This window comes from Lethenteron reissneri, chromosome 32, assembly GCF_015708825.2.
Source record: "Lethenteron reissneri isolate LAM-NWPU_2019-01 chromosome 32, ASM1570882v1, whole genome shotgun sequence".
Classification (NCBI taxonomy): Eukaryota; Metazoa; Chordata; class Hyperoartia; order Petromyzontiformes; family Petromyzontidae; genus Lethenteron; species Lethenteron reissneri.
The window spans coordinates 8870745-8897859 of NC_083810.1; the positions used below are offsets into that span (position 1 = coordinate 8870745).

Here is a 27115-nt window from a genome sequence, read left to right on the forward strand (position 1 = left end):
GGTACACACACACAGTACACACACACAATGTTGTCCCACGTCCGACCGCACAGCAGCGTGTAGAGTGAATTCAAAAAGCACGGAGCGAATTATGGATAGAAAAAGTTCGCTGCATATACAGCGCAAAATCTCGCCAACCGAACCCACAGAGAGCGAGGGAAACTTGTAATCGAGACGAGCAATGCGCCGCATACCGACTGCCAACACCCTCAGTAGATTGAGGGTGTGGGGGGCTAATTATCAAGGCCGAGCAAGAAGCCATTCGACGTAAGCGAGACACAAGCGATATGCGTTAATTAGGAAAGCGATAGATTTTTTAATTGGAATTAGATTGAAAGGTTGGAGGAGTGGTGGCGCAGTGGTTTGCGCACGAACGCGCCTATTTATTATTACCGCTTCAGCACTCCACACCGATTGCGGTTGTTGTTGTTTGGAGAGCGAATCCACAAGCGAGTTAACCAATTGGAGGCTGTGGACGTTTTTCCGCTGGGAAGTCACAACCAGCATCGTCAGGCAGGGGCCAGTAGCGTGCACATGTCCTCCTCCAGTCTTGGGCCTGCGATGTCAGCGACGCTGCGCTCGTGACACTGCGCGCACCGCTGCCGACGCAGCAGCAGTAGCAACAGCAGCAGCAGTAAGAGCATCACCAAATGATTGCTTCAATCCGTAGCTCGCCCGAGCGGCCCTGCGTGTGGGTTGGGGGGGTGAGCATCGACCGCGAGCAGTGAAGCCACTTTCAGGTGGGGGAAGGGGGGCGGGGGGAGGGGTGAGTTTCGAGGCTGCCAGTGAGACAAGTTCTGAAACGCGCTTTTACAAAAACAAGATCCAACGATGCCCCCCCATCCGCAGCACCGCCACCGTTCCTCGTTTAAAACGCCTAAGCGCGCGCAAATCAACCAAACGGCTTTTACAGTCATCGTAATATAAAGTGTATTTCTTGGTCAATCAACCAGCTCCCACCTTTGTCCAGCAAAATATATATATACACAACAGATTCCTTCTGAGAAGAAGAAGAAAAAAACACACACTTCCAGAAACGCTCTTAACATTTAAATCCAATGCCTAAAACCCCGTTTCCAGTGTCTTTGACTACTAAACCCTCAGGGGATGTAAACGATACAGATGCAGTATTGATTGTGTTTTTTTTTACTTTTTGGAGCAGCAGTCGGATTCGGTTTGTGCTCCCCGACGCAATAGTCGCAGAGCAAAATAAAAAAAACCCTCGTAATCAATTTTCGATAAACGGCTCAAAGAACAACTCGTATCGCAACGGCAAACGATATAATATTTTTTTAAACGTTGAATTATTCCCCCCCCCCTCCCCTGAAATATGTACGTATGTGTGTTTCTATTTATACTTTAGTATGCTGAACTTCCTTCGTCGCCACCAACCGTGCTTAAATCGGAAGTCTCCGTGTTTTGACCATGTTGCCAATAAAGTCTCGATTATTTCAAAGGGGAGGCATTGCGGCGTTTGCTCTGCCAAAGACACCGCGCATTTTCAATCTAGTAAAATGTGAAGAAAAAAAATTGGCATAATTAAAGCGGGGTTGGAATGGCTTCAAAACAAACACAAAACAAGCACAAAACAAGCACTCCGTGCACAACGTTTCCAACCATCTGAGATTACGGGTGTCGTGATGACCCCTGGTTAATACAGATCTACGATCAAATGAATGGCAAAGGCTCGAACCAGCAGCAGTCCTGCACACTTCTTGAAGCGGCTCAGCCGTCGATATTCCAACCTTCTCCAGCGAAACAGGATAAAGGTGGCTTTCCAGTGGAAACGTGCTTGCGCGTTATGTGGCCTGTCTGAAATAAACGAATGTCTTGTGAATACGCCGAGCTGATGTGTGTGTGTGTAGAACTTCCTTTGCGCCGTACGTAGTCGACCATGCTAATCGGATCCTACCGCGGCTACGGAAATGTCACTGCGCGGTGGGTGGACATCACCTCGCATTCAAAAATTGGCCTTAACGGAAAGCTACGAGGGAGAGGGAAAACGCCGCTCTCTTGCTTTTAGAAGAGGTGCGATCGTTTGACACGCGAAAACTAACGTTGTTTGCGAGAGACATCGGTGACAGCTCCCTCTGGTCCAGTCTCCTGTCACGGGGGCGATTTAAAGAGGCAACGCAACTCTTGAGCTTAACGTTGAGAACCTCGGACCCGCGATACTGAAAACGCGAGAAAACCTTTGCGAGGCGATTTCCGCGCTTTGTAAAGGAAAAGAGAATTTTTGTAAAAAAATGTTGAAACTCCCTTCTCGGTTCTTTCGGTAAAGTCACGTAGAAGGGAAATAATAAAATAATAAAAATAAAACAGGTGAATAACAGGTCTGTCGGAAAGATAGCGTCTTTCCGACAGACCTGTTCTTCACCTGAGGACGGCTGCTTGCCTTGTGGCCGAAACGTCGTGAGAATTGTATTTTATTATGTTTCATTTTATTATTTTATTATTTCCCTTCTACGTGACTTTACCGAAATAACCAAGAAGATGAATCCCTGCAGTCACGAAAGCTTTACATCGAAAAATGTTGAAACCCCTTGAATGCCGAAAACCTCGGCTCGTCAACGTTTCAGCATTTTACAGGAGTGGACCGAACAAGAGTGGAATTTGCCGATGTGCAGGGCAGAGGACACGTGGGGGTTCCTAATACAGAGGCTTGGTGACCTAACTCGAAAATACAGAAAGCCACAAATCTACCCTGGCACCGTCAATATCAATGGACTAAAATTATTGATCGTAAAAATAGGAATTCTTTACCGGATGCCTTTAGCAACGTGAAGAGATAATATGCGTCTGGCATTCCATCCAGCTTCGAACCTACTGACTTTTGCAAGCACATCCGGATCAGCACGGTGTGGCTACGTACGGTGTGAAAGAAGTTTAAACGTACGTGCGCGTTTATCAAATATGGATTTCATAAAAAAAAAGTCTAACTGAGAAGCAAAACCGAAACCATGAATGTCTACAGTCCCGCTCGAAAATGCTAAACGACAGCCTAACGCTCCGAACGTAAAAAAAAAGTTGAACACGTTTTTTTACGAGATAACTTAACATGCTTTTACGTAATTAAACATCCCGTGTCATTGATGCGAACTCACTTTAGCTGTGCATTTGCTAGAAAATATTGACAAGTCTGAAACGTATTCCTATACTTCAAATTAGCTCCTTCGTTTCGTTTATCAGTCCGCTTTTACTTAAGATTCTAAATATAAATATCCCGTTTCATTGATATTAACCTCACATTAAACAGTGTATTTCTTTGCAACAATACAATTGGTGTCTCTGTATGCTTACTGTATCTGACAGGTGGAAGCGGGTGGCATGTAACGTCCTCCAGAGAGAGAGAGAGAGCGTTCGGGAGTGAGACGGTCAGGAAGATTGTGGTCCAAACACACACACACACACGCGTAAAGTGTGCGGATACAGAATACGGAAAACGTTTGCGAGCATCCTGCAGTGAAGATGTGCCGCATTACAAACTGTTGTGCGTGTGCCGTTCTTAACATAGGGGTTACAACAAGGATGGTTGGACGTTGTATATCAAGGACCGCCTCTATTCACCGCAGTGCATTGGCGGCTCTAGAAATTGTGGGGGGTGGGGGTTGGTTTGTTACACAATTCGAATTTTTTTTGTTATCTTCTCGTTATGTTTGGTTGCCGACCGCCTCGCTTTGGGAGAATCTGGCGGATGCACTGCGTCGTGCCAAATCCATTGCATGCAACGACACGCACGCACACGCACAGATGCGCGCACACACACACGCACGCACGCACGCACACACACACGCACGCACACACACATACGATGCATAATTTCAGCAGAGCAAGACTGGTCGGGAACACCGTTCCGGAAATTATTTTGGCACGCGCCGCATCCATCTCACAACGCCGTACTTTGTCCTAATTCGTATAGACCTTTTTTCGTGGGATTATCGGAAAGGTGCAATAATATAGGGTTATACCGGATAGGCGTACCTTGTACTGCAGTTGTAGTGCCTTATGTCGGTAATCCCTACTCTCAAGCCAGCCTAAAACAGCGTTCCGGAAAGTATGGATTGAGGAATTAAGCACTGGTTCTATGAACCTTATGGCGGGACCATTAGCCCCCGAGTCTCGCATAAACATTATATTATAATGTAAACATTATATTATGTAAATATTATATAATGTAAACATTATATAATATAAACATTATATAATATAAACATTATATTATTATGTCAACAAAAACGTTGCTCTTTTTCACCAATGGGTTTGAAGGATGGTGGCAAGTTTTGTCTTGTTAAACTATGCCTTTAAAACGGAAAACTACTTACCTGCAGTCCCTCTATTTAAATCCACTATCGAAAAAATAATTTACACCCCTCTGTCAATCATCGTGTTTCTTCTCAGTGTGGATTTGTGAACACACTTTGTAAACAGTACATACAATAGTACGCGTTTTCAATGCGCTGTTCATATTGTCACAAGCGTTCACACCAATGTTACTCTACAGAGTAGTGGGTCGCCGCTCCTCTTATCCGCATTGATACGAGCGGTATGTGGGGACTATGGCTTAACCGCAAAAAAAACCTATCTGCACAGATGCATACGGACAAGAGAAGTATTATCAAACAGAAGGAATTAACGGTGCAACGCATCTCATCTGTTAAATATCTGCAGGTAATAGGATTGTCATCGATTGATCCTGGCTGCAGACATTGGTACGTCACAAATAATGTAGATAAGAGAGCAGTTTCACTGTATTATGCATCCCGTTATGACAAATAAATTACTTTAGTCGTGTAGGCAGGTTGAGCAGCTTTGGATAAGACTTATGATCCTGCCCGTACCCGAGCGTGGAGTGCATTCGCTTGTTCAGCTCTTCTGCGCATTCGTCGCACTTGGACATCACAACAGAATGATCCGCGCCAGGTGGGTCGCGGCGTTCATGCGCGCGGTGGGACGGAGTCGCCAAAAATCAATTAATTAACTGATTAAGATTTTGACTTCAATTTATTCGTGGACCCCGGGGGTCTCGCCATAAGGTTCATTTACGAATTGAAAGAGAGACATTGATCCTTAGACACACACCCCCACTTCTTCAGCACACACTGCGATTCTCCACGGCGTGTACCCCGAGCACAAGGCTCGATCTCGCTCGACGGATCTGTATCATCTCACCCCCCACCGCTAAACACCCACCACCACACCCCCATGCCACCACACGGCATGAACGGCGTCGATAAATGAAAATACTAATTTAAACATAAATAGTCACCCTCTCTCATAACTTATTCACCAGTTGCCCAAGACGAGGCCGGTAGCTTTGGAGACAACAACAAAACGTTTTTGCGTTCCCAAAACAACTCAATGGGGGTGGGGGGGGGGGGCTGAAAGAGGCCTTTCTTTAATCCCCCAAAACATCTCAAATCGCAAGATCCAGGAGTTCTGATTGTGTCCACTCCTCCTCTCGGCTTCCCCCCCCCCCCCCTCCAAAACTCGAGGTTGATTCTCCTCGCTTCTCCACCCTTGGCGGTCGTCTCCCCTCCCAGGCGCCTTCGACGGCTCGGGGAGGGACGGGCGTTGTGGCCGAGACGAGGGGCGGAGGTTCGACACCAGTCCCAGTTCCTCTTCGCTGCCGCGGCAGTGACGACGACGGAGGAGGAGGAGGCGCGGGGGGAGGGGGCCTCCGTGTCACCGTCACCTCGCTGCCTTCTTGATGTAGATCTGGCCAGGGGCGAGGGTGGATGAAGGTGGGAGAGGGGGGAGGGAGGTGAGGAGGGTGGTAGGAGTGGCAGATACAAGGGAGCAAGGGAGGGGGGGGGAGGTGAGAAATCGACCGCTGCACACTTGATATATTGCACGTGTGCATCCTATGTCGAAGCAGGCGATGAAGTAAACCCGTCGAGGCTCGTGAAACAACATTAGCTCTCTTGCAAGGGGGCGACTTGGGCTACATCGATCATATATATCGACAATTATGAATGCAGGGCTCCCCCTAATTAAAGAAAACTAGAAAGTTCGGGACTGCGCGCCCTCTGTCAATCCACTGCTGGATGAAGCCCTTCCCACGGCCGTGACCGGGAATCAAACTCGGGTCACCGGCTAGGAAGCGCAATGCACGAACCACTGCTCCACCCAGCTCCCCTGTGCCCACACCACTCTCTGCCACCCCCCCCCCCCCCCCACCATGGGATCAGCCAAGCGTCCCCACTGCAGCCTGACCCCCCTCCTGCAAACGAGCCTTGAGACTCGCGAGATTTTGTTTCCTACTTCGTTTGACGTCCCGAGGCACGGATTTTTTTTTTGCTTGAAATGGGCAACCCGTGACAGGAGAAGGGGGGGTGGTGGTGGGGGGGGGGGGTGAAGAGGAAGATGCGGGGGGGGGGGGCGGCGGAGGGAGGAGAGAGAGGAAGGAGCATCAGGAATAGGGGGGGAGGTGGGGGGGTTGTAGGAGGTGGGAGGAAAGAAAGCAGCCCGGATCCCCAGGGGGGCCCCCTCATTGGAGACGCGGGTTTATTTATGGAGGGAATTATCCCGTCCCGCAGAGCAAATCAAAATACCAGACAGGCTTCTGCAGTCGACGCCTCGGATGTCACGTTTAGTTGGGTGCGTTGCGTGTGAGGAATTGTGTGCACGTGTCTTTTAGGGCATGCGCGTGTGTGTGTGTGGGCATGCGTGTGCGTGTGTGTGGGCATGCATGTGTGTGTGTGTGGGCATGCGTGTGTGTGTGGGCATGCATGTGTGTGTGTGTGTGTGGGCATGCGCGTGTGTGTGTGTGGGCATGCGCGTGTGTGTGTGTGGGCATGCGCGTGTGTGTGTGTGGGCATGTGCGTGTGTGTGTGTGGGCATGCGTGTGTGTGTGTGTACGCATGGGGAGCGGTGCCACAGTGCTTAGCGCGCCACGCTCAGAACGCGGCGCCCCGAGTTCGATTCCCGCTCACTGCCAAACACCGGCTATGATTATCTCAAACCGTCCTGGGTCTCCTCCTAGGTCGACTTAGCCTCAAATGAAGATCAGTACCATGCGTGAAAAGCTTCGACGAGAGATTTCGACAAAAATTTTTTTTTTTATCCAAATTGGAACAACCCAGAGCAATAACTGCCCCCCCCCTCTCTGCATCACCCTGCGCCACACAAGGGACAGCTTTCCCACAAGCAGGGACCCCCCCTCCCCCCCCCCCCCAAGGCAAAAAATATATATATACAACTAAAGTTGGGCATCGGGAAACGCGCCCAATACGCAACGCAACGCCGCAGTCTCCTAGCTCCTCCGTGCGATTGGTGGCGACGCGGCCGCTGAGTGCGCCGCGTTAGAAGAAAGCCGGGCGACCCGAGTTCAATTTGCGGGCTGTGAATAAACATCCGCGGCGGCCAGGGATATCGGATCCCTCGAGCAAAAAAAAAACCGGAAGGCCGTTATTGTAATTTATTAATAATAAGAGAGGAGAGGAAGTGGGCGAGAGTACGGGTGGGTGGGGGTTGGGGGGGCAGCGGTGGGTGGGTCGAGGGAGAGAGAGAGAAGGGCGCGATATTTGCAGCAACTGATCCATGTTTACTCTCCCACGAGGTCCACCAGATATTCGGATCGCCTTCTTCCAAGGACGATGAGGTCAAAGCTCTGATGTGCTCCTGCAGTGATCGGGCTAAAGTACTCAACTACTCAACTATTGTTTTTAATTATTAAACCAGGTAAGGCCCACTGAGCTACATAGATCTTTTTTCAGGATGGACCTGGCCACGAACGATGGCTCAACGAAGAGGCTTGTCATCGAGTGGACGTTCATAGCGGCCAAATGCTGTGCACGACAGTGGCTGTTGCCATTGTGCAGCCTCTCTCCAGGCTTTGGAGCAACGCTTTGCCTTTAGGTAAAAAGACAATCGCATTTATAATAAGACAATCGCAGTTATTTAAGTTATTTAAGTCCGTCTTGAAAACCCCCCCGCCTAGTTCTGGCTGTTTACCCTCTGCAGGTTCCGTTAATTTCTCAGCTTTCTATACACGGCGGTGACATATTGGGACCTACGGGGAAAAAAACGCGCCGCTTTATAAATGTAAAATCATCATTATTACTACTCCTGATGTGTTCTATTTCTCGGTGTTAAAAAAGCTCGGGGAGGCTCGTATCGGCCAGGGGCTACTGGCGGCACCTCGCTGAGGATGACCCAGACGGGCGAGTCGGTGATGATGGAGAGACGCAGAGCCGTGATGGGGCCCAGACCCTGCTCCACCTCTCCCTCAGCGGCGCCATTCACGAACGCTCCTGCGTCATCGCAATCATCGTCATCATTGTTAGCGTCGTCGTCGTCATCATCGTGTCAATGTTGTTGTCGTCGTCGTCGTCATCATCGTCACCGTGTGAGTGTTGTTGTCGTCATCGTCGTCAGCATCAATAGCAGCAACATTATTAGGAGCACAACCACCACCACCATCGTCGTCATCATCGTCGTCATCAATGTCATCACCATTGTAATTCTCACCGTCGTCACCACCATAATCACAATAATTGGCATGAAATCATCATCAGCTGCAGCAGCCATTGTCTATACATTCTGAATGAAGGCCTTCCCCTACACCCTTATATATAATTAATGCACAGCGTTGTAAAATGCAATTAACATGAGTGACGATGCTATATAAAATTAAATCATTATTATCATCAAGCACTGAGAAGAGGGTTATGTATCGGATTGAACGAGCGTATTGTTATCAGATAGCAGTCGACATCCCCCAACTATTAAAAAACGACCCAGAATCGTCAGCTCAAGTCAACGTCGGTTATCGACGAATCGGCGGATTGTGGTCGGCTCTGGACAGACCGTCACCATGCGGGGAAGTCGGGCAGGATTCAAGGCGCGTGCGACTGCCTCACCGATGCGGAAGAAGCCGTCCTCCGTCCGCACGTACTTGGACGAGCGATCCTTGGTGTCTTGAAGCGTCTCTTTGCCCGAGTCGGGACTCTACGCGGCGTCGGCACAGAGACACATGGGGCAAAGACACGCGCACACTTGCACAGACGCGAACGCAAAACACGCACGCTGACGACGCGCGGACACAGGGACACTGACATGTGTGTGTGACCGTGAATACACACACACACAGACACAGATGTGTGCGTTGTGTGAACGTGGACAAACACAGACATGGACAAGTCTACTCGCACGCATAGCTCCACACACACACATGAACAAATGATCGCATACAGACGTGTAGGCAAAGATAAATATCCCCTGGAAAGTTTTTCTCAGACTGTCGGGGAAAATGCTCTTAGCGAGCACCTATGAAGGCCGGCATGGCACACGAGGGGCTGGGTGGCCAACACCACGCCTGGCCGCCTTTGTCTCCCAAAGTGCTGTTGCTTATACACCACACCAGGCCGAGTCAACTTATGGGAGGCATAGGACCGATTCAAATAATTCGCCGCCGTCACTTTATCACAAGCGGGATTCGAGCTCTGCATCCAAGCCCGAAAGCCACATGACGGCTTGAGGTGCGGGGCCCAGTGAAGTTCTGCTGCCGCTGCCGCCGCTGCCGCTGCTGCCACTGCTGCCACTGCTGCCACTGCTGCCACTGCTGCCGCTGCTGCTGTCACTGCTGCCGCTGCTGCCACTGCTGCCACTGCTGCCACTGCTGTCACTGCTGCTGTCACTGCTGCCGCTGCTGCCACTGCTGCCACTGCTGCCGCTGCTGCCACTGCTGCCGCTGCTGCCACTGCTGCCACTGCTGCCGCTGCTGCCGCCGCTGCCGCTGCTGCCACTGCTGCCACTGCTGCTGTCACTGCTGCCGCTGCTGCTGCCACTGCTGCCGTCACTGCTGCTGTCACTGCTGCCACTGCTGCTGTCACTGCTGCTGCCACTGCTGCCGCTACAGCATACACTGAACGTGTGCGATCTTGTCAGTGGTTCGCGCTTCGCCCCGACGGTTTGGGCCAGGGCCTCCGTGGCCCCGTTCCCGGCTTCCCTCCGATGTTTACCCCGGCAGTCGCAAGTACAGCGTCAAGCGGGCACCCCCCCCCCCCGACCCTGCTTAGCTTTGCCGCGAGATCTCACGAGACGGGGGGGGGGGTGGGGGAGTGGCCCACGTCGCGTGCCACTCACCAGGGAGGGCAGCACCTCCACGCTCGTGTTGAACAGCTTGTCGCCCGGGTGCTCGATGTTCCCGCTACGGAACAGGTACCTGCGAAGCACAGGTGACGGGGGGGGGGGAGAGCGAGAGTTCACGCACTGGGCGGTGTGGGGTGGGCAGAGGTCGCAACCGGGTACCCGATACCCGTACCCTACCCGATACCCGGCTACCCATACCCGGCCGGGTACGGGTACCCGTTTTGCGACCCTGGCCGGGTACGGGTAGACCGTGAGTCACTGGTGAGTAACCGTTTGTCACTCATTTCCCAACGTCTTGTCTCTTCTTACAATTCAAGTTCCTAGAATCAACCCACCCGCGCCTGCAACATGGCTTCATCCCAGAGGTCGCAATCAAGTACCCGATACCCGTACCCTACCCGTACCCGGCCGGGTAAGGGTAGGGTATGGGTACGGCCGGGTACGGGTACTGGTACCCGTTTGCGACCCTGGTGCGGCCGGGTACGGGTAAGGAATCAAAACCCGTTTGCGACCTCTGGAGGTGGAATACCAACGGCCGCGCGTCTGACGGAGCCTAAAAGGGGCGACACAATACGACCACGTCACACCGACCATTCGCGATGACCCGCTGCACTGGCTGCCAAGGGTGGATTACACGCCGCGCACATTCGTGCACACGGGAAGAATTGTTGTGAAGGGTGCGGGTTTTTCACGTGTTTGACACGGTCATTGGCGACGCTGCTGCTGCTGTTGCTGCGCGTTGAATGCAAACAAACCCGACCACACTTGTCGTCACTAACAGCGTGGGCCCTAAATAGGGAAATAGGTGCATGACAGGTGACGTTTCAGATGATCATTCTGCCTGCCTGGTCTCTCTCTCTGTGCTGTGAAGAAGGGCCGTTTGCCCGAAACGTCGCCCATTGTATATTTTAATCATTTTTAAGGCCGCAGTGTGTTTTTGACGGAGACTTGTTCCGTTGTGTTTTTGGTAAACCGTTCGACGCGTTTCGTGCGACTCCGAGAATTGCGCCACCAGTGCGACACATTCCCACCCGCTCGTGGTGCGACACAAACGCAGAGTGCCTCGCACCCCCCCCCCCCCCCACACACTCACGTACAGACACTCCACACACACACACCACACACACACACACCACACATACACTCACACACACACTCACGTACAGACACACCACACACACACACGCTGACACACACCACACGCTCACGTACAGACACACCACACACACACACACCACACACACACTCACACACACACTCACGTACAGACACACCACACACAGACTCACACACACACCACACACGCACACACTCACGTACAGACACACCACACTCACACCACACACACACACCCCACACACACACCACACCCCACACACACACCCCACACACACACACACCACACACACACACACCACACACACACCAGGACAGAGGGAGGCCGCGCCCAGCCCACGTGCCAGCTGCTTCCACCGAACAATGGGCCCTGCGGGCACACGCGAGCACTCGCGAGCGCGTGCGGCCGCCAGGTTAACCCCGCGCAGACGTCACTGGCCAATGTGCAGGATGCGAGATCGGGACCCCCCGGGGGGAGGGCGAGGGAGAGGGCTAGGGGAGGAGAGGGTGGGGTGGTAGAGGGGTTTGGGGGCATGGTGGTTGAGAGACAACTACCCAGATGGAGCGAGGAGAAGAGAGAGGTGGGGAAAGGAAGGGAGAAGGGAGGGAGAAGGAAGGTAGCGGGGGAGGGAATGAAGAGGTGGGATGAAGAGGTGGGGGGAGAGGGAGAGAGGAGGGGAGAGAATAAAGAGGCAGGAAGAGGTACGTGTATGGCTATGTATGCACATGCCGTGAGTGTATCGTTGGATAGCGGGTGTGGTCAAGAGGTGCAGGAGTGCGAGGCTAAAACCGGGAGAGAGCAGTTCCCTGTAAGCGGCTCCTCTACCGAGGTGTCCAACACAACGGAGCGACGCTTTGTGGGGACGTCACCGGCGGATGTCCTACGGGGTGACCCGCCCCTGCCGTGGGAATGTGGAATTGCCACCTCTGGCTCAGGGGCTGTAAGCCGGGAACCGAGACGCACCGCCTCAATGCTCGTTTGAGTGGCGAATCAGGGTGACCGACCTTGGAGGCAGGCGTTCAGTCGCCGCGTCTCTCGGTGAATGGAGCCGAGAACGACGCCGTAGCCGGTTCATTAAAATAGCAATAAGCAACTCGCAAAACAACAACAACAACAAACAGGGCTGAGAGTAAGAAACGAGCCGTGCCGCACCCAGCGGGAATCGAACCGGGACCCCCCGATCCTCCGTGTCGCCCCCTGACCCCTCGCGTGAGACGGGGGACCTCTGTGCGCGCCGTAGCAATATCCTGCCGCGGGCCGACCTCCCACGGCCGGGATGAGTCTCAAAATGAAATATTTGCGTTTGGTATATTTCAGAAGGGGGGCAGGGGGAGCGGTGGCGCAGTGGTTAGCGCCACCTCGCCACGGCGCTAAACACAATCAGTGCGCCCGGGTTTGACTGCAGGCCACGGCTAGCAACATCAGCGGCAGGTGGTTTCCGAACGGTCCTGTGAACCTCCCCCACCGCCACCGTGCCGACTACATCAACGTGCACTGACCAGCGTGATGAAGTATGGTCAAATAACAACGACCCACGGAGGAGTGGATTGACACAAAAGGATTTCGAAACACGTTTCAGTTCCTCAAGAGGAAGACGGTCCCCAGCACGTGGAGTCGAACCATTGTTAACCGTGCCGAACATGTGTGCGTTAGTCCATGAACCAAGGAGTCACGGAGCTCACGGTGAGATTGAGAGAGACATTGACTCTCGCAAAAGGGGTGATGAGGGTGTGGTGAGAGGGTTGGTTGTTGAGGTGGTCAGGGGTGGTGAGGGGTAATTATTGGGGGTGGTGAGGGGTGGTTGTTGGGGGTGGTGAAGGGTAATTGTTCGGGGTGGTGAGGGGTGGTTGTTCGGGGTGGTGAGGGGTGGTTGTTGGGGGTGGTGAGGGGTAATTGTTGGGTTGGTGAGGGGTGGTTGTTCGGGGTGGTGAGGGGTGGTTGTTCGGGGTGGTGAGGGGTGGTTGTTCGGGGTGGTGATGGGTAATTGTTGGGTTGGTGAGGGGTGGTTGTTGGGTTGGTGAGGGGTGGTTGTTGGGTTGGTGAGGGGTGGTTGTTCGGGGTGGTGATGGGTAATTGTTGGGTTGGTGAGGGGTGGTTGTTGGGGGTGGTGAGGGGTGGTTGTTGGGTTGGTGAGGGGTGGTTGTTCGGGGTGGTAATGGGTAATTGTTCGGGGTGGTGAGGGGTGGTTGTTCGGGGTGGTGAGGGGTGGTTGTTGGGGGTGGTGAGGGGTGGTTGTTCGGGGTGGTGAGGGGTGGTTGTTCGGGGTGGTGAGGGGTGGTTGTTGGGTTGGTGAGGGGTGGTTGTTCGGGGTGGTGATGGGTAATTGTTCGGGGTGGTGAGGGGTGGTTGTTCGGGGTGGTTGTTCGGGGTGGTGAGGGGTGGTTGTTCGGGGTGGTGAGGGGTAATTGTTCGGGGTGGTGAGGGGTGGTTGTTGGGGGTGGTGAGGGGTAATTGTTGGGGGTGGTGAGGGGTAATTGTTGGGGGTGGTGAGGGAGGATAGGAGAGAGGGAGCAAGTGATGGGAGAGAAGTTCCACTCGTGTGGTTGTGTCCCAATAGTGGAGCTGCGGAGCGCGTGTTTGTGCAGCGTTACCGTGAGTAATTGAGAGAGTTAATGGGGTGTTAATGAAGTGATGCTCAACCAAACGCCTTCTAATGGAGAGGTTAGGGCGGTGGAAGGCTCCCTCTTTATTCATTAAATTAAGTTTTGGCTCCGAGAAAAAGAAAACATTCTGCTGCTGCTGCTGATGAAGCAGTTAATGATGGCACTGCTGACGCTACAACCATTGCTGTTGATTAAACTGACGATGATGCTGCTCCTGTTGCTACGTCTTCAGCTACTGTTGCTGATTAAAAATAATAATAATGATGTTGCGACCGCTGTTGTTACCGATAACGACGCCACGGATGGTGTTGCTGATGCTGCTGCTGATGATGATGATGATAACGGTAACAACCGTGACAGTGTTTTGCTGATGATGGTAGGGATAAAACAGTGGATTTGTGATGACGATTTACAATGATCACGATTACGATGATGGGGCACACACACACACACGCACCTCTCAACAAAATCTCTCTCCTGCCCCCCCCCAACTCTCTAGAGAAACCTCATTTGCTGTGCTTGTCACACCTGATGATGATTGCTCGTGTTGCAATCGAAACGTCATGATTTAATTTACTTTCATTTATTTTAATTTTTAATTTTATTTTTCACCTACGTGACTTTACCGAAAGAACCAACGAGTATGGATCATTGCAGTCACGAAAACTTCAAATCTAGAAAGAAACCTCATTAAGACCACAATAAACTGTGGTTTGTACAATTAAGCCCGCAAGCTCAGCCGTGATCCCGCAACGCGCCTGCCACAGTTAGCCGCTCACAGGTAGACGGGCTGCCCCTGGTTTACGGCCCTGCACAGGCCGGCGCTGATAATTCAACGTTCTTGTGGAGGGGTTGAGTCGCAACCATGGGGCACCACATTGAGACTTCCTTGCAATGTGGTGCCCCCCCCCCTCTTTGTTGAACATCTCAGCGGTGCTCTTGGCATCGGCGTCACGCTCCTCCACCACACCTTCTCTCTCCTACCTACAACACAACATATACATTCCACGGGCCCGTGGCAGGGCGTGTGGCTGTCTATGAGACAAAGTGGTGCTATTTTTATCGACCCCCCAAGGGAGTCGTTGGATGATGGGCCGAGTCAACTCCGGTGCAGGCTTTGAACTCGCGACCTTTCCGCTTCGTGAGCCGCTCGCTCCGCCGCTGAGCATTGTGGGTAACAGCCAATACAGAACAAAACAGAACAAAGAAGTCCGCTCGGTGTGTCCTCCCGCACCTCCAATTAGCACGGTTGGTTTCGTACGATGCGAAGGAATTTAGAGAGACATGCCACGACACCACCGCTTCTAACAACAACCCCACTTCTACGACTCGACCACTATCGTCACAGGTGCAATTTTATAATTGCTTGTAAAGCGCCTTGGAACAAGGCTCGTTATATATACGTCTTTATAAGAGAAGGGACAAGTACAGTACATGTGTGCGTTAGTCCATCAGCCTCGCGGCTTTGTAGACCGTCTGGGTCCCATCAGCAGAGCCAGATGTTATTGGCAAGAGCACTCCATGTAAACTATGGGATTTCGTTCAACACAAAAGGCAACATTGTGTACACACTCGTTGTGCATTGCTGTGGAACATTTTGGGTAAAACAAATGCAAGCAGAACCCCGTTCCATGTCTCCACATAATTTATGTTTAAATGTGTCTTCGTTAAATCGGCCTCTTTCGCTTTCAAGACCGATGTCAGAATTTGCAATGACCGGTTTTAGATTCGTCCAAGAACGGGCTTACAGTTTTGTCTTTGGATAATAAAGCAGAAGCTGTCGTTCGCAAATTCTCCACCGCCTAGGATGATATTTGCGCAACCATAATTGCCTCGTGCCCCAGAGGATGCGTGCGAATGCTTGGGCCTAACCCCAACACTGACCCGAAAAACTTGCACCTTCTGCCCGCGCGGTTATGAACATCGGTGGATCCCATATTGGCGCCGCGGCATTCCATTCGGCCAGGGCCTATCCGCTGCTGGACAAAGGCCTCCCTGCGATGTCGCCATTCCTCGCAATCAATCCATGCGTTGCGACAATCCGTCGTGCTCCCGCGCACGATCCTGTTTCCTCGCTCCGTCTCCGCGGTGGACGTTCTCCACTTGGGAGAGTCGCCCCCCTTTGGCTGCCGTTCTGTCGCTGGTCTCGGCCACCGGCCACCGTCCCCCCCCCCCTCCAGCCGCAGGGCGCGCCCCCCCCCCTCCCCACCTGAGCCACCACTTTTACTATCCTTAACGGTCAATACAATGTCTCGAAATTTCAGGGGGGGCGAGTTTGCTTGTTTCTTCTCGTGCGGTTTGAAAACGGAGCTTAATAATAATGAACAGCAACATGCCGATGCATTTTGTATTGGGACTTACGTAAGACTGTGCGAGTATTGACGCGCCGCGTGTGCACAGCGTGTGTGCTGCGTGTTGCATGTTGATCAGTGCATGGTACATTGATGCACCGTTCTCAGCGCGGATGTATTATGTGCTCTTTGCCAAGGTGTGGCCGTGATAATGTTAATGAAGGTGTGTCCGTGATAATGTTAATAAAGGTGTGTCCGTGATATTGTTGACAAAGGTGTGGCCGTGATAATGTTAATGAAGGTGTGGCAGTGATGATGTTAATGAAGGTGTGGCCGTGATAATGTTAATGAAGGTGTGGCCGTGATAATGTTAATGAAGGTGTGGCCGTGATGATGTTAATAAAGGTGTGGCCGTGATAATGTTAATGAAGGTGTGGCCGTGATAATGTTAATAAAGGTGTGGCCGTGATAATGTTAATAAAGGTGTGGCCGCGAGTTGTTTACAATGGTGTGGCCAGGTGCTGCTTACAACGGTTTGGCCGCGTGCTTTTGCAGTGGGGCGGGACAGGGGTGGGGTGGTGGGAGGCGAGAGAGCGAGCGGCACCTCTCAACGCGGATGGGCTCGTGGAAGCGGAAGAGGATGAAGTCGCCGGCGACGGGCGTGAAGGCCCAGAAGAAGTCCTGTCCCAGGTAGACCTTCTCCAGCGTGTACTGCTGGTACATCTTGAGGCTCGTGCTCACCTCCGCCGCCGGGTTCGGGTGCGCCTTGTGCAGCGGCTGCTTCCCAAAGTCGCGATCCTGCGTGCGTGCGTGTGTGTGTGTGCGTGCATTTCGTTTGAGCACGGGGAGGAGAGGTGGCGTGGCGGTTAGCGCTACAGAAACCGGCGACCCGGGTTCGATTCCCACTCACGGCCAACGGATGTTTGTCTCCGAAGTTGCCCGTGAGTGGGAATTGAACCCGGGAAGCTGTGTTCGTAGCACAGCGCGCTAACCGCTCCCCGCACACTCGCTACACAACCACTCCCCGCACACACGGACTCGCACACGTACACCCTCACCCACATCCAACCCGTACACAACCGCACAGCCACATATCCACGCTCCCCCACACACACACACCACCATACACACCCACACCCACTCGTACGCGCATACACACCCACCACCCATACACACCCGCACCCACTTGTACGCACACACACACACACACCACCATACACACCCACACCCACTCGTACGTGCACACACACCCACCACCCATACACACCCGCACCCACTCGCACACACACACCTTGAGCTTCTGGATCTTGCCTGACAGCGAGGAGTGGGTACCCACGTGCTGGAACAGCGACGGCTTGAAGCGGACGCGGAGATTCGCCTTCTGCCGCTCGCAGTGTTTCTGTTGGGGGCCGGAGGAGGAGCGAGGGCAGAGCCAACGATCGCAACGGCTAAATCTCCCCAGCCGGTCAGCTGGGAGGACCCCGGGTTCGATCCCCGTCACTGCCGCGGTCATTCTATGCTCAAAGCCACGAGCGCGCCGATGGGCACGGGACACGCAGTCGGGCGGGGAGAGCGACGGTGCAACCTGGCCACGGCCATCTGTGAAAAAGAGCTTTGTTGCTCATCGGATTCCTCCAGTCTAAGTAAATATTCTGATTCCCTTTCGGACTACAGCTTCGACAATTCGCACTGGCCGAACGTGATGAAGTATGGTCGAACAACCCGCACCGCTGACGCAGCTTGGGATGGCGGTTTATTTTAATTGAGCGGTCGACTGACAAGGAAGTGCCGCCAATCACGATTACATCTATTGTTATATTATTATTGTAACAACAACAACAATAACATTATTGTTGTTGTTATTATTATTATAGGAGATGTGCGCTCTCAGAGAGCGGGTGGGGAGGGGCGGGAAAGAGTACAATGACCACGATAGCAGCGACCGCCGCTCGTCAATTGCCGTCGCACAACGTGGTGGCGAGGGCCCCTGATCCGTCTGCAGACGAAGCGACCGAGAGAGAGAGGCGGGGCGGTGGGGGGGCAGTGTGTAGGAATCGTAAAGATGGGGACACATCGCTAAAACGGCGCAAATTGTAATTTCATCGCCGTCGCGGCGAGATAACGGCGTGAATTATGGCGGGGAGAGAGCACAAAGGCGACTGGCTGCCGCTGGGCTCCTCGATTAATGAAGTCCGAGGAGGACATTCCTCGCCCGCCCGCCCGCCAAACGCGGCAGTACAGAAAGCGCGTGTCGTTACCCAATCTTGGTGGATTTATTTCTAAATGTTATCTCCCCTTTGCGTTTTGTGTTTTATCGGGGGTAATGTAGTGTTGTGTTACTCCCCCGCTGCCCCCCCCCCCCCCCCCAAAAAAAAGAATGTGTTTAGGAGTTGGAAAAATATCCCAAGGCAGGGCAATCCTCATCAGGGATGTTGAGGTTCGGCAAGCATTTCGTGAGCCGTCTGTGCGTCTGAATGTCTGCCTGTCCACCTGTCCATCCAGTCACCTGTGTGTCCAAATGTTTCGCTGCCCATTTGTTGATTTGTCCATCTGTCGATCTGTTTTGCCCACCAAACCGTCTCGACCGTCAATCTCGCTGCCTGTTCATCTGTCCGTTCGTCTCTCTCCGCCTGTGTCTACCCATCTGTCTGGCCTCTTTTCTCTGTCCATCCATCCATTTGTCCCCGTCCGTCCGTCCGTCCGTCTCACCGCGTCCTTCTCTGGGTTGCAGGTCTTGACCCACAGGAAGTGATCGAGCAGCCAATCGATGGGCTTGTCCTTGTGGAACATCAGGAAAAACTCCACGATCGGGTTCAGGTCCGACGCCTTGAACAACTTACCTGGAGGGTGGAGTGGGGGGAGGGAGGGTAAAGTGGTGGGGGACAGCAGAGCATGCTCATTGCTGACCGATTTATGCGGATTATTCGGGAGCGTCGCAGGTTTTTTCCAGGCATTCGGGTGGGTATACAGTATTGTGGGATACTGTATATACAACAACAAAAACAACGACGATGACATGAAACTCTCGCGGAGTTTCAGAGCTCACGGAGTGGCGTTGAGAATCGCCGCTCTAAACCCGCCGGGGATCTCTTGGACATATTCGGAGAGTAGGAGACGTACCAGTCGTACTCGTCATCCGAGCCGTTCTCGTTGTCACTAGTCGTAGTCACTAGTCGTAGTCGCAGTAGTCGCAGTATTTTTAAACGCAATCTCCCGTGTTGTTGTTTAAGCGGCGGCGCTGCTGCCCTCTGTGGCTCGGCGTGAATGCTCGCGCGAGCCAAATAAAAAAAAAACTCAAATGTCGATCGTTGTAAAAATGTAATTGTACGTGAATTACATTGAAAAATAGCGACCGTTTCATCATCTGCGACCGTGCCATTTCCCCGCTCGACTCTCTAAGGCCCGTGTGGCCGTGAACAGCGTTTGATTTCCGCGCGTTTATTTCATCGTTGCCGTGATCGCCGAGTGAAGTTCTTGGCACCTCCGCCGTCGCCGCCGTCACCGTCGCCGCCGCCGTTTACAGAACACCCGGGGGAAGTGGGGGGGAGGCGCCGTGCCGTGTTCATGGCTGCCGTTCGATTAGAAGTTTTATTTTTTGGGGCCATTCGTTTCTCACCATCCGCCCAGCATGCCTCGTCTCTGGCACGGGGGGGGGGGGGGGGGGCGCGTGGTGGGGAGAGAGGCAGTGGTCGCTGCTGCGCCTTGACATGTGGCGAGATTGCCTAGGGGCGGTGCGTTCACAGTGAGAGACGGGGACAAAGGATCCCCCGTGTAGCCTTCACGGGTTGTTGCGGCAAGTGCCACAAGCGAGCGGCACCGTTGAAGGCAGGTCATGAAACTCCAGTGAGTGGGCCGGACAAGCACCACGCCAGGCCGCCTTTGTCTCCCCGGTGGCGATGTTAACGTAGCGCACCAGGTACTCATTTAAGGCTGAGCCGACCTAATGCAGGACCCAGAACTCGGGTGGCCGTGTTTGTAGCAGTGCGTTAACCACTTCACCACCACTCCCCACACTACCCCCCCCCCCCCATCACCACCACCGTTGTACTTGTTTTATTCTCCTGACGATTATATGGCAAGTCGAGTTGATGATGATGATGGCCCTTCACTGAGATGTGAACTCGCAACCTTCACAGTGTGCGCCAAGAACTCCAACCCAGAAGTGGCACACGGCTATTCAAATGTAAATTTGTGGAGAAAAGAATAATCAAAAAGGTTATCACAATCATCATTACGGCTGCCTTACAATGGAACATGACAACATTTTGGGCAATTTCCCTTCATCAGAGGAACAGACAAATCCACTGATGAATAAATAAACCCCACTCAGTCTGCTACATCGCATAAACGTCAAATTATAATGTGCAGTCCCGTCAGCCGCCAGCCGCTGCATTTGACGCAACAACAAAAAAACTCCGCGATCGCTCTCAATCTCTCCGAGCGCCATCATCATCAGCAGCACCCGTGCGACGAGCGACGAGCGAGATGTCTCACCGATGAAGCCCAGCTGCGAGAACTCGAGGATGATCCACTCGTCGGACGGCTGCTGCTCTGCAAAGTTCTTCATGGTCGTCAGGTAGTTGGGCCTCGCCACGATGTCATCCTCCAGCTGCAAGGGTGTCGTCAAGAAGATGCCCACGCCATCATCATCAGCATCATCACCACCACGATTCGCTAAGTCGTTCATTAGCCCTTTCCCGTCCCGAGACGGCTGCAAGTTTGCAGGGTGGGTGTTGAATCTCTCTTCTGTTGATTCTCTCTTCAGCACACCGGTGGGCTAAAGAAGTCAATTAATTTGTCCTTTGAAAACGTAACACATTTTTAACTGTTTGGCCGTGTCGGGTGGTGAAGGGTTATGACACATTTATAAATAACGCGATCTGACCCAAAAACCTATATTATCAATAATATTGGTCGCGAAAGCCTGCTACGTGTTAAATTGGGTGTCCCCGTTCACCGCTGAATCTCGGAACGCACAAGCGGCTCGGCGTTACATTTTATTAGAGCGTCGTAGCGCCCGTTGTTTTTAAAAGACGTTGTTACTCACCGCAGGCAACTCTAGCGACGCGACCGCACTTTACGATAGCTGGCGTCAAAGCGTGCCACACGCCCTTCAGCATGGCCTTGTGGGAGCCTCGGTAGCAATAACGTTAATCTATTTAAATTTTCTTCCGGTTACTGATGACCTGATGACGTACATGTACGTCAGGAATGGGATAGGGTTACGGTCATTGGGATCACACATGGCAACAGCAGCAGCAACATCGCCACTTACTGGGAAATCTTGGCAGGACACAGGTTAATAGTAATAATAAAAAATGCAGTCATCATCCTCATCGTCGCCATCATGATCATCATCACAAATGTCACGATCATTATCATCATGACTGTCGTTGTCGGGATCGTCAGAAGAAGCAGCAGCAACCACCAGCACCGGTAGTATTCGTTTTCTTATCATCATCGTCATCATTACCAGCAGCACTGACACCATTATATTGTGATACAAACGGTAGCATCCTCATTTGGCATTAGAATCGCTACTGGAGCTACCCAGAGGTGAAATCTGGATAAATTCCTCCCCATTTTTTTGGGGGGGTAGGAGGAGGTCTTGGGGGTGGTGAAGCCATGGAAAGGATTCCATGAGAAATGTATCTCAAATATTGGTTGGTTCTTCAAAACACCACCCACCCCTCCTCTACCGCTACCCCCTCCTTCCTCCACCACCACCCTCTCCTCTGCACCGCCACCCACTCCCCTCCACCACCCCTACCCCTTGACAACCACTATCACCGCCCCCACCCCACACACCTGCACCCCTTCCCCTCCAGGACCACCAACCCCCCTCCTAATTTCTTCCCTGCAAGTGGCCAGGCGCTCCTACCCAGAGGAACCCAACAGAGACCGGTTTCCAAACACAATACCACGTGCACTCACAGAAACAACAACAACAACAAACACATACTACAATACAACTTGTCTTGGGAGCACGTGCTGGCAGTCGCGGTCGCTGCTGTTTATTATTTTATGCTCACGGCGGTGTCGTTGTTGTTGTGGAGTTTGGCCGCTGTGGTCACTTGTAGCACCCCTGGTGGCTGCAGGGGTGATGCGAACCCGTCTATATAATCAGCTCAAGCATCCCGTAGATCACGTGACTTCTGTGTGCTCCCCCCCCCCCCCCCCCCTTCGTAATCCCTCCCCTCTTCTTAATCCCATCCCCACCCCCTTCCACGGCCCCCTGTGAAAACAGACGACTCCGTGTAGCAGTGTCGGGCCTCTGATGTCGCCACCTCTTCGTCCCCATCCTCATCCATCCCCACCCTCTCCGTTCCCGTTTCTCTGTTCCTTTTACATCCTTTCCCTCTTATTTCCCACTTTTCAATCACTGTCTTCCAATACGAACTCCTTTGTAGTTTTGCACTACATCCTTGACTCGACTCCCCTTCCCATGGTGAAACCATGGGTACAACAGTTGCTCGTAACATACAACAACATCATCAGCATCGGCAGCATCATCGTCGTCATCCATGGCCTACCCACACGGCTGGACGAAGGCTCCCTCACACCATCGCCATCCGTCCGAAAGGTGCGACGTCACGGAAAGTGACACTTCGGCGAGGACGAACGCACGTTAAAACAAAAAATGTGTCGCATCCAGATAAACGTGGATGGGTAGGACGGCGGGGGCTAAATCGCCTGAAGATGCTTATTCATTTACTTCGATAAATCCCTGCCGACTCTCCCAAGCGAGTCCCCAGACGTTCCCCTGTAGCTCTCAACACCTGGGGCCGTAAGGCTGCAGGGGGGTACTGCAGATGGCCCTGCATATCTGGAATAGATCTCAAATTGTCCCTAAATGTTTGACATCCGAACTTTGAAAAGTTTCGGAATCCATCCCTCGTGTGGCAATATGCCCAGGAATATCTGGCCTGCATGGTTCCATCAAACACAAAGATTCCCCCACCCCACCCCCACCACGTGTAGCCTTAACAGACTGCTGGGGCAAGTGCGGTCAGTGAGCACCTAACGAAGGCTGGCGTGGCGGCACGCGTTGGGGGTGGGGGTGGCCAGCACCACACCCGGCCTCCTTTGTCTCCTGAGTGGCGAGATCGACGCACCGCACCAGATATAAATTTGAGGCCGAGTCGATCTAGGGGAGGCCCAGGACCAGTTCAGACAATCGTCACTGGGTGTTGGCCGTGAGCGCGAATCGAACTCTGGTCACCGGGCTCATAGCGCGGGGCGCTAACCACCGCGCCACCGCGGCCACCACCACCGCCACCACATCTAACGTGCTCCGCCGACATTAATAGGTGCCCGCTAACAGAGCTTAGAGCAGGCCGTGTGCTCACCTGTACGAAAAATCTCCCGCGGGGCTGCGCGTGGAGCATGAGGAAGGAGAAGTCGAGGTTCTGCTTGGTTCTCCACCTGAGGGGGGAGACGGCACGAGGTCTCAAGCTGATCTCCAGCGGCATGTGCCCATCTCTCCACAATCCACCAACCGCATCTCTACGATAACCACCAGCAGCAACACCACACGTCTTCACCTGGACCGCTGTACAAACCCACTATCGTGGTGGTGGTGGTGGTGGGGTTGTTCTTCTTGGTTCTTTCGGTAAAGTCACGTAGAAGGGAAATAATAAAATAATAATAATAAAACATAATAAAATAATTCTCACGACGTATCGGCCACAACGCAAGCAGCCGTCCTCAGGTGAAGAACAGGTCTGTCGGGAAGACAGCGTCTGAATGAAACACCCCAGGCTTGGAGCGTATATTTGTTGGTGGGGTTGTTGTTATTGGGGGTTGCTGGTGGTGGTGGTGGCACGGTTGTTGTTGATTTGGGTAACAAATCCGCCAGGTGGCTGGGTTAGGGGGTACTGCCAGGGTCCTGGAATGCCAGGTTGGGTAAGACCAATGGTTAGAGAGAGGAGCCGTTGGAGTTCTTTGTTGGCTAGCGTGCCTCCACTCTCTCCGCTACTGCCCTGGGACACATTGACGTTGCCCCTGGCAGCCCCTGGCTGTAAGGAATTAAGTCCCTGTTTAGACCGCGATGGAATTACAAGTTGCCATCGTTGTTGCTGCGAGTCTGTAGCCCTGGGACGGGCGGTGCAGACCAACCTGACTCTCTCCAGCGAGTCTCCAAACGTCTGCTTGAGGCTGCCCATGTCGGGGTAGTAGCCGACGGGAGGGCTGATGACCTCCAGAAGGCCCGTGTCCAGCTCGTGCTGGAACCTGAATGTGACACCAAATATAGATGGACATCTGGAACATCAGTAAAAAAAAGAGCTTCATAAGCTCAATCGGATTCCTCCAGATTCCGAGATTTTTTTTTATTTGTGTTTTTTTTTTAGATATATTACTATTTTGCCGTGATCTGTCGTCTGTTTTTTTCTATGCTTGTCTCTGTGCGAGTCCCTGGTGAACCGTGCTGACACCATCAACTCGCAACGCTTGAGAAACCTAGTTGGGCGGCTGGAACCCGGATGTGAACCCAGGGCTCTTCGTGGTGCCGGATCGGCGTTTCCCGACACCGGTATTAGTCCCCCCACCGCCCAACCCTTTCCCGAGCTGCCTGGCCACCTCTGCGAGAGGCTCCGATTAATCACGGCGCTTTCATTAATTAGGCAGAGCACAGGATGGGGCTCTGGGCTCAGTTCATTACCTTCGTTTGTAGGACCACAACAACAAGGTCACCGAAGGTCACCGTGTCCCCGTATCCTAACGAGCAAGCTCCGGGCGCGCTGCTCCGTCTGCCTGCGGTGTAGGACTACAATAGAGCTCGCGGTGGAAATGACACGTTCCTATGGCAGGCGACCAGTGTGTTGCCAAGACAACCGCTGGCAAGTTCCACGTGCTCAATTTGGTGGCAGCCCCACCAGGTTTTGCCGATTTTCACCACCACGAATGGAGACGACGATTTAATATTGGCGGCACTGCAGCCGATGGTAATCATAATGTTCTTGCTAGCGCTGATGACAATTATGCTTAGGGATGTAACGATGCATTGATTAATATGGATTAACTTTGAGTCTTAGCATCGTGATACGTGCGCCAAATGACCTATGTAATGAATCAATTATTTTTTTATTTCATTATATACTTTGTAATGGGTTTGCGTGACCCCCCCGCTACGGTTCACCCCCGATGTTCACGGAAAAAACAACAACCCTTGAATAAAATCACAAACTTGGAACCACAACGATTCGCGGGGGAGAGGGAAGCCATGTCCCCCTCTCTCCAAGGGCGGCGCGGGCGCTGGGATGGATCTCGCGTCGTCGAGGAGAAACCCGGAGCGCGACATCCCGAGGCTGAGCTACCAAGGAGGCGCGCGTCTCTCGTAACCTTCGCTCTCAATCATTGGGGTGGAGCTAGAACCAGGACTACCCCTACCCGCATCGCTACCCCCATCGCTACCCCCCCATCACTACCCCCCCACCCCAACTCCTTCTTAACCGCTCCAACCTGCCCTCCTAAACTGTCACCATATCTACACCACCACTTGGAATAACCCCACTCTTTATTTTAAACCACCATCATCGTACGCACAATTGTATAATTACCGTGAAGCGCCGAGGACTAAGAGGCGCTTTGTGAATCTGTACAAGATAAGATGAAGCTCCTACACGCGGCTACATCTCATAGAAGTCTGCGACGACTACGACGACGAAGGCCGTGGGGGAGCACCAGGTGCTCGCATCTCGTCGGCGGCTCGCTGAATTTGCAATTCCGTTGTTTCGTTGCGTTCGGGTCGCCGGGCCATTCCATTTAAAAGTCAAATTCGCCAACAGGACGAGTTTCATGCGGATGACGGCAAACTCTCAGGCGCGCGCGTTGCACGTGACAGACGGGCGCACACACACGCACGCACGCGAATTGTACACGCACAAAACACACACACACGCGAACCATACATACATACATACACACACACGCGAACCATACACACACACGCGAACCATACATACACGCACACACGAAGCACACACACACAAGACGTACACGACACAAGTCACACACACACACACGAAGCACACACACAAGACGTACAGACGACACAGGCCACACGCACCACGCACACACGACGCACCCGAGACGCTCGCCCGTCTACATTCAAAGGTTGTGTCGCGTTCTCGCCAAACCGCCGATAAAAAAAAGATTAGACACTTTTTTCCCCCTCTTCAAGCGAACATTAAAATTAATGAAGCATTCGCTAAGTGTATGAGTTTACCGTTGTCTAATCGAGTGCATCTCATTTGGCACGGCAGGCAGGGCGATCCAAGCGAGGCCCGCGTGAGCGAGGGAGAGACGGGGAATCTAGCCGAGGTCCAACTATTTTTTCAGATTCGTCCGAAAAAAAAAATCGTGGCCGACCCGAGGTGAGTGCGTGTGTGTTTCAAGGCCGTAGCTATGGAGTCAACACTAGGGGGGATCAAATCTTCCAGGGGATCTGGGCCCCCCCCCCCCCCCAGAAAAAAAAATCGAAATTTTAAAAAGAATTTCCTGCCTGAAATATAAAAAAAATTCACTAACACATAGGTTGGACTTTTTATTTATGTTTTACAAAAATGTCTAATAGTGTATTGTATTACATTGCTCTGTTATTTTTCTTTCTTTATTTTTCGTGTTTCATTGTATGTAATGGCAGAGGATTAGGGATTTATAAAGTACAACCATAACCACAATCATATAAACAGAAATCTATTTTATAGCAATATATTGGGAGGCACATTGAGCATATTTGAATATTGGGGAGGGGATGTGTCCCCCCCCCCAATTGTTATTATAATTATGGCCTTGGTGTGTGTGGGAAATTTGAGAGATCCAATGTTTGTTGTTGTTGCTGTTGCTGCTGCAAGTGTGTGGGAAATTTGAGAGATCCAATATTTGTTGTTGTTGCTGTTGCTGCTGCAGCCGTTTGGCTTCGGAGTGGTGGTGTCACGTACCGCACCGCCACTGTGCTTTTCGGGCCAACAATTCGTGTCGTTTGGGACGAGTCGACGTCACTGTCGTTA

At 52.5% G+C, this 27115-nt stretch overlaps 1 protein-coding gene across 1 annotated transcript in view; it reads right to left on the minus strand.

Annotated features, from left to right (window-relative positions):
* Positions 1-913: 913 nt before the first annotated feature.
* LOC133349987 (alpha-1,3-mannosyl-glycoprotein 4-beta-N-acetylglucosaminyltransferase B-like) overlaps positions 914-27115 on the minus strand; it is a 124832-nt gene continuing 98630 nt past the window's right edge. Inside the window, exons 6-15 of the mRNA XM_061563911.1 lie at positions 24222-24335; positions 23453-23528; positions 20598-20712; positions 18813-18943; positions 17395-17502; positions 16708-16901; positions 10087-10165; positions 8862-8949; positions 8140-8252; positions 914-5715 (exon numbers count right to left, since the gene is read on the minus strand). Coding sequence (XP_061419895.1) covers positions 5689-5715; positions 8140-8252; positions 8862-8949; positions 10087-10165; positions 16708-16901; positions 17395-17502; positions 18813-18943; positions 20598-20712; positions 23453-23528; positions 24222-24335 — 1045 coding nt within the window. The 3' untranslated portion in view covers positions 914-5688. The remainder of the gene's footprint in view (positions 5716-8139; positions 8253-8861; positions 8950-10086; positions 10166-16707; positions 16902-17394; positions 17503-18812; positions 18944-20597; positions 20713-23452; positions 23529-24221; positions 24336-27115) is intronic.